This window comes from Schistocerca nitens, chromosome 7, assembly GCF_023898315.1.
Source record: "Schistocerca nitens isolate TAMUIC-IGC-003100 chromosome 7, iqSchNite1.1, whole genome shotgun sequence".
Taxonomy (NCBI): Eukaryota; Metazoa; Arthropoda; class Insecta; order Orthoptera; family Acrididae; genus Schistocerca; species Schistocerca nitens.
In genome coordinates this window covers 115,299,871-115,314,096 of record NC_064620.1, presented here as the reverse complement: position 1 = coordinate 115,314,096, position 14,226 = coordinate 115,299,871, and the positions used below count along the sequence as shown (strand labels likewise).

The following is a 14,226-nucleotide window of genomic DNA, read 5'->3' as shown; positions in this document are numbered from 1 at the left end:
TTGTTCAACTTCAAAGAAAAGCACAGTCACTGGCAAGCCTTCTACAATTTTATCCTACGAAAATTACGTAGCTCTTACTTCCCTCGTTGTCGGTGGATCGACGGAAGTCCACGGCAGCGACACAATGTGGCATCGGGCTTTTACTGTTGCGACTTGGGCCCACAGAGCGCTTCACATTTAAGTCTTCGTTTCTTCAGCACTATGCCCATTAATCCATAATAACTTGCCCGGTCATGCTTCCAGATATGCCGACCATTATTTTCCCGTCGTACTTAGATCCACACACTAGCCGTTAGATGTAACACAGCTAGGACTATAGTTCAATTCTTTTATATTGGCGGCTCGCGCATGCCCGCCTAGACGCGGGAGATTGCTGCGTTGCCAGTTGCACACGACGCACGCGCCAAGAGAAGCAGCGCCATAGTATAGCATAGTTCGCAAGCTTTCGTTTAGGGGGGAGCGCGCAGTTCATGAAGTAAAGCCACCACGGCCGCATTAACCCTTTCGCTGCTACAAAGACGTGCTCCCTGCATTCCGCGCTGTGGGCGATTTTGTCACTGCACTGCTCGCCTGTGCAGACACATTGTGTTCCGACTGCTTTGACACACTTTATCATTCGATTGCACAAAAAACTATTTGGCTCAAAAATTAGATTTTTACCTATCTTCTTGACTGATACCTTCCCCCCATAAATGACTTAATTTTGTTTCGATGTTCAACGCAGTTATTATGCAGCATTAAATATAGTAAACCATTGCACGAAATTTTGAAGAGTTTGCAGAGGTAAAGTCCATAGAGTATACTTTCCGGATGGTCGATTTTAGTTGCCACAATGTTGAGAATGAAATGTGGACAAGATACCTATATATTACATTTAATTTAAGTACCACATAAGTGTCGTATGTAATATTGAGAAATATTCCACCTTTTGCGACTGTAACAAAAGTTTTACTTACACTGGGCACGTTTGGCTTTATTTTAAAGCACTTCAATCAATCAAAAGGAAGTAGACAAAATACATTAAACAAAACTGTGGACTTACAAAAACATTAGAACTTGAATATACCGTCTGTCAGTGAAGTGCTCAGAGCTATGTGAAATATAATTTTGTGTGTGGCACACACAAACAGCATTTATTTGCTAAAACACTGATGAGCCAACACAAACGTTGAATATTGTGCTACCGCAGCACAAAACTACGAAAGGTGACTTGGCAATGGAGGACACAAAATACAGTCCTCTTATGATGCTTCAAAAGAGAGAAACGCGTCTGGTCTAAATAAGTCGCTTATTACAGTTGCAGAAGAGGGATATATTTCAGTACCATTGGTAAAACTGCGACTGTGGAACAAAAACGAGAAATAGAACATGAATACCATTGTGTATGTGCCATACCTTTCACCGATGGAAGTGCTTTAAAATAAAGCCAAACGCGCCCTGTGTAAATAAAACTTTTATTACAGTCGCGAAAGACGGAATATTTCTCAATATTACATACGACACCTACGTGGTACTTAAATTAAATGAGATATTGTTATACAGTAAATATTATATGAAATTTAGGTATCTTGTCCACATTTCATTCTCAACATTGTAGCAACTAAAATCGACCATACGGAAAGTATACGCTATGGACTTTTACCTCTGCAAACTCTTCAAAATTTCGTGCAGTGGTTTACTACATTTAATGCTGCACATCAAAACAAAATTAAGTCATTTATGGGGGGAAGGTATCAGTCAAGATCCGTGTAAAAATCAAATTTTTTGGCCAAACAGTTTTTGTGAAATCGAATGATAAGTGTGTCAAAGCAGTGGGAACACCATGTGTCTGCACAGACGAGAAGTGCAGTGATGACAAAATCGCGCACAGCGCGGAATGCGGGGAGCACGTGTCTGCAGCAGCGAAAAAGTTAATGAAGAGGCAAAGCACTAGAAATTTCATTCAAACGAATAAAATTCGTGAAGTACGGCACTCCAATATTGTTTTTAAATAAAGAAAATATGAAGCACCTCACAAGGTTTGAACTCATAACCTTTCACTAGGCAGCCCAACACCTTAACCGTTTCGCTACCTCGGCTCATCGTACAGTGTAACTCCATAAGGACTCTAACACTTCAGGTAACTACTTATAAACACTGTTGGTATGACTATGAATTACTCACGCTTCGTCGAAGTACAATAGGAAATAAACAATTACCGCTGTTCTCTATTGCGAAAAAGCAGTTCGTGAGATTGAAACAAACACCTTTCCTTGCTATCGCCTCAATTAGGAGACTTATTGCTTGTTTGGTTTAATTAATTAATAGAATATAAAGCAATTGGTATAAAGAATGCTTTTTCCAAACTTTCTATAAAAGGAAGTCTGCTATCAAGACATTGCTTTTGTTCTATTACTTTCTTTATGACTGAACGTTTCTAAAACTGAAGACACTCGCTCGTCCGTGCTCTGCACTGCAGTCGAGATCTGGCAACGTCATTCTCTGTTCATTGGCTGACTGTGTTTTGTGACGTCAGATGCGCAGAACGAACCTAAACTCGGCCGCCAAGATATATGACGCGCACTTTAGCAGCACTCGACTGTACGTCTTACTTCGAGCACGGCGTTACTGCTACTACTACTTGCTGGCGCGGTCCCGCGTCCAGAGGCGCGATAAAACAATCTCTCTGACTTCAATGTTAACTAAATATGCCCTGACTTGCCAGTGTTAAATATTACATAATTTAAACATAGTATTTACAATACATATTTACACTAGACAATACATCGTATACAAACAGTTTCATGTGTTAAGTAAGCGAAAAAATTCATAGCAAGGACTGCGTTGTAGCGTCACAACGTGTAGCTACTGGCAACTGAAAATCTACAAAAGAAAACCAAAAGTGATACAATCACACTGGGGTCAGTGAATTTAAACTTGTATATATTTGTTGAATTTCTGATTTGCAAACAATTCTTTCCATACCTTGTTGACAAAGGATACTTATTTCATTATGTTATTTAGTTGTGAAAACTAGATCCCAACAGAAGGAGAAATGTGAATAATATTGTACATATCTAACATGAAACCCTCACATGAATGAGTGACAAATATAGTTGAAATTGTATTCTTAATTTTATTTCTATGTCAATGTATTGATCTCTGCCTGTAAATAAGGACAAGAGTGTAGAAAAGGACCAGAATATATAAATGTCCACAAATTGAAACTTTTGTCAAACACAATGTGATCACTGTGTTTACGTGTGAAGTTATTCGCGTGTATGAACAAGTGCGTTGTTAGGACTTGTGTGTGAATGCGAACAATGACAACGACGTGATACGGAGAGATTTGTAGTCCAAACGACTCTGAACAAAGACATTATGCCAATTATGTTTGACGACGATCGCAAGCTGTCGCGGACAATTATCGTCGGAGTGCGCTCGCACTCACTAACGACATGAGAAACTAACTATGTAATCAGAATGAGATTTTCACTCTGCAGCGGAGTGTGCGCTGATATGAAACTTCCTGGCAGATTAAAACTGTGTGCCGGACCGAGACTCGAACTCGGGACCTTTGCAATATCCATTCTTTCAGGAGTGCTAGTTCTGCAGAGTTCGCAGGAGAGCTTCTGTAAAGTTTGGAAGGTAGGAGACGAGGTACTGGCAGAAGTAAAGCTGTGAGGACGGGGTGTGAGTCGTGCTCGGGTAGCTCAGTCGGTAGAGCACTTGCCCGCGAAAGGCAAAGGTCCAGAGTTCGAGTCTCGGTCCGGTACACAGTTTTAATCTGCCAGGAAGTAACTATGTAATGCCATGAAAGCGACCGGAGGAGCAACTTATGGAACACATAAAAAGAAGGCTCTGAGCACTATTTACATGTAACACAGCTAGGAAGAGCAGCACTCGACTGTGCGTCTTACTCCGAGCACGAGGTTACTACTACTACTACTTGCTGGCGCGGTCCCGCGCCCAGAGGCGCGACAAAACTATCTCTCTCACTTCAATGTTAACTAAATAAGCCCTGACTTGCCAGTGTTAAATATTACATAATTTAAACACAGTATTTACAATGCATATTTACACTAGACAATACATCGTATACAAACAGTTTCATGTGTTAAGTAAGCGAAAAAATTCATAGCAACGACTGAATTGTAGCGTCACAAAGTTCACGATGTATTGCTATAAGGTCACTTACGACCTTATTACATTTCATTCAAGCCACAGGTATTGGTGCTTACGTCACGGCGTACTGCTTTTGTCGGCAGATCGGCAACTCGACGTCGAGCCGCGTGGAGCTGCGCGACCTGACGGCGGCCACCTCTGGCCGCTACCGGTGCGAGGTCTCCGGCGAGGCGCCCTCCTTCCAGACCGTCTCCGACCACGGCGATCTGCTCGTAGTCGGTACGCACAACTGTTAATTCACTCTCTTAGGTTTATAAACTGTTACAACGTGTTCTGAATCACAGCGCACCAACTTACTTTTGCTATGAATTGTTCCGTATGACACGGCAAAGCGGACTCAACACCTGGCCCATGGAGGCAGCGCCATCGTGTTTACGCCCGGGGTACGATAAGACGAGGCAGCAATAGCGTACACCCCGCTATTATTACAAGTCGGGTGCTGCCAAACGCTAAAAGTATATACGCCAGTACACTGCTTAGCACAGTAATACACTACCGGCCATTAAAATTGCTACACCACGAAGATGACATGTTACAGACACGAAAATTAACCAAGAGGAAGAAGATGCTGTGATATGCAAATGATTAGCTTTTCAGAGCATTCACGCAAGGTTGCACCGGTGGCCACACCTACAACGTGCTGACATGAGGAAAGTTTCCAACCGATTTCTCATACACAAACAGCAATTGACCGGCGTTGCCTGGTGAAACGTTGTTGTGATGCCTCGTGTAAGGAGGGGAAATGTGTACCATCACGTTTCCGACTTTCATAAAGGTCGGATTGTAGCCTATCGCGATTGCGGTTTATCGTATCGCGACATTGCTGCTCGCGTTGGTCGAAATCCAATGACTGTTAGCAGGAAAATGGAATCGGTGGGTTCAGGAGGGTAATACGGAACGCCGTGCTGGATCCCAACGGCCTCGTATCACTAGCAGTCGAGATGACTGGCATCTTATCCGCATGGCTGTAACGGATCGTGCACCCACGTCTCGATCCCTGAGTCAACAGATGGGGACGTTTGCAAGACAACAACCATCTGCACGAACAGTTCGACGACGTTTGCAGCAGCATGAACTATCAGCTCGGAGGCCATGGCTGCAGTTACCTTTGACTCTGCATCACGGACAGGAACGCCTGCGATGGCGTACTCAACAACGAACCTGAGTGCACGAATGGCAAAACGTCTTTTTTTCGGATGAATCCAGGTTCCGTTTACAGCATCATGATGATCGCATCCGTCTTTGGCGACATCGCGGTGAACGCACATTGGTAGCGTGTATTCGTCATCACCATACTGGCGTATCACCCGGCCTGATGGTATGGGGTGCCATTGGATACACGTCTCGGTCACCTCTTGTTCGCATTGACGGCACTTTGAACAGTACACGCAATTTAGATGTGTTACGCCCCGTGGCTCTACCCTTCATTCGATCCGTGCGAAACCCTACATTTCAGCAGGATAATGCACGACCACATGTTGCCGGTGCTGTACGGGCCTTTCTGGATACAGAAAATGTTCGACTGCTGCCCTAACCAGCACATTCTCCAGATCTCTCACCAATTGAAAACGTCTGGTCAATGGTGGCCGAGCAACTGGCTCGTCACAATACGCCAGTCACTACTCTTCATGAACTGTGGTATCGTGTTGAAGCTGCATGGGCAACTGTAACTGTACACGCCCTCCAAGCTCTGTTTGACTCAATGCCCAGGCGTATCAAGGCCGTTATTACGGCCAGATGTGGTTGTTCTGGGTACTATTTTCTCAGGATCTATGCAACCAAATTGCGTGAAAATGTAATCACATGTCAGTTCTATTGTAATACATTTGTTCATTGAATACCCGTTCATCATCTATATGTTTTCTTGGTGTAGCAATATTAATGGCCAGTAGTGTAAAACAATGACTAGCGCTTTTGTTTGACAATACCAAGAACACTTTTTTATAGTGTTTAATACTCAGACAAATTTCACCACAGTTGTGACTTCTTCAGTACGATTTTTCTTTTATTCTTTCTGAAGTTTTTCACAAGAATATCATGTAGTTCAGGAATACGTTGACATCAGATTTCGTTGTTGTTTAGATTACCTATATAATTTACTATTTTTAAGGAATACGTACCTCAATCGGTGAAAACACGATCCTTATTGGGTCACTTTGTCGTCTGTCTATCGGTATGTTAAGACCCCATTCTCTCACGAACGGCTGAAGACGACAGTTTGAAATGTGTGTCAAATACTGTGGTATCGACAGTTACAATGCCACGGCGTAGGTTAGCACTACGACACCGACACCAACGATAGCGCCCTCCAACAGGCGCTGTCCAGATCTACGAGCTCCGCTGCAGATTCTGCCCATTTGATAAAGTGCAGATGGCCGGGGCACTTCGCACCACATTGCAAAGTTATGTATTCTTCTTGCTAGAGTAAAGGTGATTTAAATTCATACTGCAGTGCAGACGTGTTTTACCTTTTCCTGCTACTACTCACTTCCTACATTCGGCCTACCCTTCAGTTTCCATTAGGAGACCCACGCGCCGCCTTCCAGGCGGGATACAAAAAATACTAGTGTCTACAATCCCTTGGAGGTGTAAAAAATTTAAGCTTCTATGACAAGTTCGGTCATTTAGGTTACACATTTTGACACTCGCAAACATACTCATCAGAACCTATATGGTACTTCCCGTTGACATAGAATATTGAAATTTTACAAGCAGCAAGGTTCCACTGTACAATGAAACTAAAAAAAATCGAAAATTCTTAATTTGTAATTAAATCACTTAAAAATATTTTTTTTGCTATTTGTTGTCTGTCTGTCTGTCACTCCAGCCGTTATGATTTCGTTTTCACAGGGACGGGTAGAGGCATCAAGTTGAAAGTTATGTCAAATGCTAATTTCTACGGTAGCTCTGCAGTGTAAAACATTTAAGCTTCCAAGTCTTTGCAGTTAAAAGATACGGCCGTTAATGTCAGATATTTAGCTACTCGCAAACTCACTCATCGAAACCTATCGATGAACTACCCGTATACACAATTCGTACGGAACCCTCAGAGAGCGTGTCCTACTAGAACTTTTCAGGCACTTTTTTTTTTTTTTAAATATTATGTGTGCTCTATGGCTGTGAACGGAAATCATCCCCAAGCCAATATTAATACAGTGTGTGAGCTGAAATAGAGGGATGTTGCGGTAACGTCTGAATTGAATTTTTGTTTGAAGTGCAACCTTTAAACTGTATATTCCTGTAAAATAATGGCTTAAGTCCTTTTTTTTGAGGCTTGGCATTCCTGTAGTTGACCAGTCCTGAGCTCTGAAAAGTGTGTCTAAACCAACATCAACATAGTAATATCTAGAATTCATCACTGAACACGAGAAAGCGTAATGAAACGCTGTTAAAAATCTACAGTACAATCTATAAACAGCAACCACATACAGTTTTCCACACCAAAGTATCATGTAACTTTATCGATGTCCACGTGTCATATAGAATATAAAAACAGTAACAACAACGCATTTAGCAGGCACTAACAACCTAAATCATCACAGCACAGTTCAGCTGCAGCATTGGTTAGAGTAAACCAGACAAGTAATTCAACTGGGGAAAGGGAAACTACAGTTTAACGTGGAAGCCAAGCAACGTGTTGTTGTTACATCGTTGGGGGGTAAAGAGTAGGTTAAAACGAAGACGAAAAATCGGTGCTCCAACCGAGATTCGATACCAAGACCTCTCTGGTCCAGGTACGCGCTTTAGCTCTTAGCCACCACACCCAAACTGTACGCATTAGTTCAACTATAGGTTGTGATGAATCTGCTTGTGTCAGTACACTTGACATTAATGACCATACGTTTGATCGCATTGATTTAGAAGCTTAAGTTATTTAGACAGCAAAGGGACCTCAGACTTTAGTATTTGACAAATTTAAACTTGATAACTGTACCGGTTCCTGTGATAAAGGGTCTTCAGAGACGGACAGACGTACAAAAAATAGGAAATACAATATTTTTTTGGTATATTTACCAATTAACATTTTCGGATGTGTTCCTTTACTTGTACGGTAAAACATTGCTTCTTGTCGAATTTCATGGTTTTATGGCAAATGGAAGTATATTACAGGTTTTGATGAGTTAGTCTGAAGTATCGAAATAAGTGACATAAATGCCTGTACCTTTTGATTGCATTGGCTTAGTAGCTTAAATTTTCACACCGCCAAGGAGCTATACACGTTAGTACGTAGTATAAATTTCAACTTGATACCTATACCCATTCCTGGGAAAAAGAGTATTAACTGTCGGGTAGAGATATGGGCAGAAGAACAGCAAAGCGATGCTATAAGGCCTCTGTTTTTTACCGACTGAGATGCGGAACCCTAAAAAGGGGTCATATGCCAGTATTTTAGGACTATAGAGTTTAAAAGTTATATTCCAAACAAAAATTCAATTCAGATGTTGCCTTAAGAGCACTTTATTGTGGATAACACTCTATGTTAGTTTCAACTTGTGGCTGATATCTTTTGGCAGGCACAGAGCACACATAATATAAAAAAGAGGTAAAATACAAAAGTTAAACAACAAAATATAATATCTTCATATTCCTCATCTGCATTTAATGTGTGTGTGTGTGTGTGTGTGTGTGTGTGTGTGTGTGTGTGTGTATTTGAGGAATAATAAAAGAAGAAACCCACAGAAGATGCCACATCTGTGGTGAAATATGTTTGTTGATTAAACAAAACAAAAATTGTGTTCTTGCAAGAAGGCGGGCCCTCTTTAATTCAGTGTTATTTTCTACGAGCACAAGAACAGAGCTTAAAATTAAATTCTTATAATTACTTTCACACTGTAACATTTATGAATCCACATTTAGTCTGAGAAGACTTACCACTTTAATCCTGATGCTTCAATCGTTTGATTTTTGTCGGAGCTTCCTCGCTAACCATGAAGTCCAGATCTGTGTAACAAAAGACGTAAAGTTTTCACCAACTTCGTAATTATTTGTGTTTTCTCACTATCACTGAAATTGCTGCCTCATAACGCATTTTTCTGTATCGTCAAAGGGGTATTTTCTTTGTAGTCTGTGCTTCCTCGTATTTGAATCCCGCTGTGCTCAGCGTCGCTCACTCCTGAAGTAGTTCGCACACGATCAGTTGCCCAACTTCAGCGTTTTGATCGCACGTTCCGTACCTTTTCCATCAGCACAGACATTCCTGTGTCTTTCTCATCATTAATTAATTTAATGTGTTAACAGTAAACATTTTCCGTCATCTCTCTCCTAGCTTGAATCGCGGGTTGCCTACCCCCACTACACTGAGGTAAGAAAAGTCATGGGATATCTTCTAATATCGTGCCGAACCTCCTTTTGCCCCGCGTAATGCAGCAACTCGACATGGCCTGGAGTCAACAAATCTTTGGAAGTCCCCTGCAGAAATACTAAGCCATGCTGTCCCTGCAGAAGTCCATAATTGCGAAAGCGTTGCCAGTGCAGTATTTTGTGCACGAACCGCTCTCTAGATTCTGTCCCATATATGTTAGATGGGAATCATGTCGGGCAATCTAGGTGGCCAGATCAATATCTCGAATTGTCCAGAAAGTTCTTCAAATCAACCGCGAGAAAACTGTGGCCTAGCGAAATGATGCACTGGCTTCCATAAAAACACGAAGTCCATGGTTGAAAATGGTCTACAGGTAGCCTAACATACACATTTCCAGTCAATGATCGGTTCTGTTGGAGCAGAGTACCTAGTCCATTCCATGTAAACACAGTCCACACCATTATGGAGCCACCAGTAGCTTGCACAGGACCTTCTGACAACGTAGGTTCATGTCTTCGTGCGGTCTTGCCATAGCTGGAAACCTACCATGAGCTCTTATCAGCTAATCTCACCAGGCCACGGTTTTTCAGTTGTCTAGGGTCCGACCGGTATGGTCACGATCCCACGATAGCCGCTGCAGGCGATGTCGTGCTGTCAGCAAAGGCACGGTCCCACATTGATTTCTGCGGTTATTTCACGCAGTATTGCTTGTGTCTTAGCACTAACAACTCAACGCAAATGCCTCTGCTCTCGGTCATTAAATGAAGGCTACTGCGTTGTCTATGGTGAGAGGTAATGCCTGACATTTGGTACTGTCTGCACACTCTTGACACTGTGGATCTCGGAATATTGAATTCCTAAACCATTTCCGAAATACCTCATGTGTCTAGCTGCAACTACCGTTACGAGTTCAAAGTCTATTGATTCCTGCCGTGCGGCCTTTATCACATTGGAAACAGTTTCACATGAATCACTGAGTATTACTGACAGCTCCGCCAATGCACTGCCCTTTTACACCTTGTGTGGGCGATACTACTGCCATCTGTACACGTGCGTATAGCTATCCATACTTCTGTCGCCTCAGTGTACTTTGTCCTTTAATGTGGTTGTACCTAAGGAGCTCTCATAGGACAGCCGCAACTCTACTAGTCCAGTTTGTAAAATAAAGGAACCGTACAACAATTGCTTCGATCATAATCTTTTATTGTGTATACGACCAGCTTCGGAACATTTAATGTTCCATGATTTGGTGGAAACTGTAGCAAGGAAAATTGGAGGGGATCCTCAAGTCTGAAATACCCGATAAGGAACTGTAGTTGTTGTTGCTGTGGTCTTCAGTCCTGAGACTGGTTTGATGCAGCCCTCCATGCTACTCTATCCTGTGCAAGCTGCTGCATCTCCCAGTACCTACTGCAAGATACATCCTTCTGGATCTGCTTAGTGTATTCATCTCCTGGTCCCCCTCTACGATTTTTACCCTCCACGCTGCCCTCCAATACAAAATTGGTGATCCCTTGATGCCTCAGAACATGCCCTACCAACCGATCCCTTCTTCGAGTCAAGTTCTGCCACAAACTCCTCCCCAATTCTATTCATTACCTCCTCATTAGTTGTGTGATCTAGCCATCTAATCTTCAGCATTCTTCTGTAACACCACATTTCGAAAGCTTCTATTCTCTTCTTGTCCAAACTATTTATCGTCCATGTTTCACTTCCATACATGGCTACACTCCATACGAATACTTTCAGAAACGACTTCCTGACACTTAAATCTACACTCGATGGTAACAAATTTCTCTTCTTCAGAAACGCTTTCCTTGCCATTGCCAGTCTACATCTTATATCCTCTCTACTTCGACCATCATTAGTTATTTTGCTCCCCAAATAGCAAACCTCCTTTACTACTTTAAGTGTCTCATTACCTAATCTAATTCCGTCAGCATCACCCGACTTAATTCGACTACATTCCATTATCCTATACGACTAAAATTTCTAAATTGAAATAGATACTAGGGATTCCTTACAAATTAAATGGCTTAACCATCTGAGGTTAACTTCACCCCAATAATGTCATGGAGTCAAAAGTTCCATATCCAAAGGATAAAAGAAACCTAAAGAAAAATAAGAACTTGAAGACGCGGATACCATGACCGGACACCAAAAATTACCAGAATATTGAAACATATAAAATGGAATAGAAAGGGGGGGGGGGGGAGAAATGGCACACTTCGTGGAATTACTTACATAATTCCGTAAATACGTAAATACAGTTCCCTGATTCTGTGCGATCGGGAACACAGACAGGAAAATCATGTACTAATGTACTAATAAATACTGGCTGTGATTATTGAGGCCGCAAACGAGCCATAGAGCAGGCACGGTAAGAAACGACATGACATTGATGAACTGTTTAAACTTGAAAGCGGGAAGTAGGCCTAACAACAGAAAGGAGATGGAACCTTCACAACATCAAGAGCGAAAAAGACTTGTAGATTAAAAATAAAATATAATAACACAAAAAAATTAAAAAGGAAAAATATTACGTTATATGGACCCCTTAACCTGCCTGGATAATCTCATAATTAACTACAATATTTGGTGAGACATGTCAGTACGTTCGTTAATTGTATCGAGAAGATATGAACGAAGACTTCCTACGATTTCAATTGCTTCTAGGACACTGAGCATCCCACATTTCTTTGCAGTGTGCAGTTATGTTATCGCTAACCTGCTGCAGCTGATGCTGCTTTACAATCAAATGCATTGTCACACCTGACATAGAACTGGCCACTTTATGCTCTTTAAATCTCGTGTAAAAATTCATGCCTGTCTGATCAATGTATCTGGCTTTTATTTCATTCAATACGATACACTCCGGAATAGGAGAATGGACGCTTTTTGAAAACTTCAGTATGTTTCAATATTCTGGTAACTTTTGGTATCTGGTCGCGATGCCCGTTTTTTTCTGAAGTTTTTGGTTCCTTTTATCCTTTAGACATGGAATCTTTGGTTCCATGACAATGTTGGAGTGAGGAAGACCTCAGATGATTAAGTGACTTTATTTATAAGTATCGTGCTCTTCTCTCCTCTAATGTATTTTAATTAGAATTTTAAGTCGCATAGTTTCTTTCTGATAATTTAGAATTGATGATCCTCTCCCATTCTCGGCCGGCCGGAGTGGCCGTGTGGTTCTAGGCGCTACAGTTTGGAACCGCAAGACCGCTACGGTCGTAGGTTCGAATCCTGTCTCGGGCATGGACGTGTATGATGTTAGTTAGGTTTAAGTAGTTCTAAGTTCTAGGAGACTGATGACCTCAGCAGTTAAGTCCCATAGTGCTCAGAGCCATCTGAACCCATTCTCGTGTAACATCGATTTTCTCTATCACAGTTTGCAATAGATGATGGGACTTTAAGTGTGATTAAGCAGCTGTTGTGCGGTTGCTTTATTTTACAAAACGGTTGAATGTAGTCACTTGATCAGTTTAATTTCCACCAAAGCCGGATACTCAGTTCACTTTGTCGATAAATAACCATCTTAATTTGACATTCATCTTGAACTCATTGTCCTTCATGAAAGCTCATTTTTTTGCATATGTGTTTGCTTCAATAATAAATATGAATTGAAAAAGAAATTTTCTTCTGCGAAAGACAATTTCTTCTTTTTTCAGCATTACTTATTTAGAAAATGTTTCTCCATTGGCAGCTAAATAATGCGAACCTTCGGGACATCTCCGAAAAGTATGTGGGTGGAACTGACTTCATAATATTTTGAAGACGAATTCAGGTCTGGAAAAGTACCACTGCTGTTCTACAACCATTTAGAGTCAGCTGTTATTAGTAACAATAAGAATTATTTTGAAATAATACTTGGTTTGCATTCATTTTATCTGTTCTTTCATTGCACTGTACTTAATCTTGGCTACAGCTATTAAATACGAGGAATGTTTGAAAAAATTGACAAAATTTGTATTTAGCTATCAGCCGTTGTATACAAGAAAAAGATTTGATAAAATTAGTGAATTTACAATGGAAATTGTCATTGAGGACTTTTTCTGTAGATATTTTGTACGACTTGGTTACAAACATTTTTAATTCTTCTTTAGATCCACCCCATGCGATAACTGGAAGTGGTGAAATATCTTAAGATATTCCCTGTGATTGTGTGTCCAGTTTTTTCATGTGTGTTGCTAAGGCAGCTTTATTGAAACGATTGATGCGTAGTCGCTGATATGTTCAGTGCATCTTGTATAAAAATTTATGGAAGTATGTGTCTTGTGTAGCACCTTGATCCAGTTTTACATGTGACTTTACGTACCCCTGAACCCTATTGACTAACGTGCGAGATAATATATACAGTATTGTTTGTGGAAGTAGCTACTTCCACTTTATGTGACTTAAGGATAGTTGCTGTTTCTCAAGATAACGCAACTCTCAATTTTTTCTTGTTTTCCTCTATCATTTAGAAAGAGAAGCCATTAGTCGCTGGAATTTTCATTACAATGTTGAATTTTTTCTTCCTTTTCTCTGTGTTCAAAGGAATAAATTTGCCTATGTGTACCATGGTTTTATATGCAGCCTTCTTGTGCATATGTAAGTTACATATTGTGGCTGTTACAGTGTTTGTGGTTGTGTAATTCTATTTTCTTTTCTTATACATTTTAGAGTTGCGCTTATTTTTCCTGTACATATTAGTGAGTAAGTGTATGATTTTAGTGCTGGCATTGCTGTCACCTTTGACTAGAATTGTAGTGCCATCTACA

The 14,226-nt window shown here is 41.1% G+C and overlaps 1 protein-coding gene across 1 annotated transcript in view; it reads left to right on the top strand.

Annotated features, from left to right (window-relative positions):
* LOC126195493 (uncharacterized) overlaps positions 1-14,226 on the top strand; it is a 453,513-nt gene that overhangs the window by 274,348 nt on the left and 164,939 nt on the right. The window contains exon 4 of the mRNA XM_049934121.1: positions 4,248-4,383. Coding sequence (XP_049790078.1) covers positions 4,248-4,383 — 136 coding nt within the window. The remainder of the gene's footprint in view (positions 1-4,247; positions 4,384-14,226) is intronic.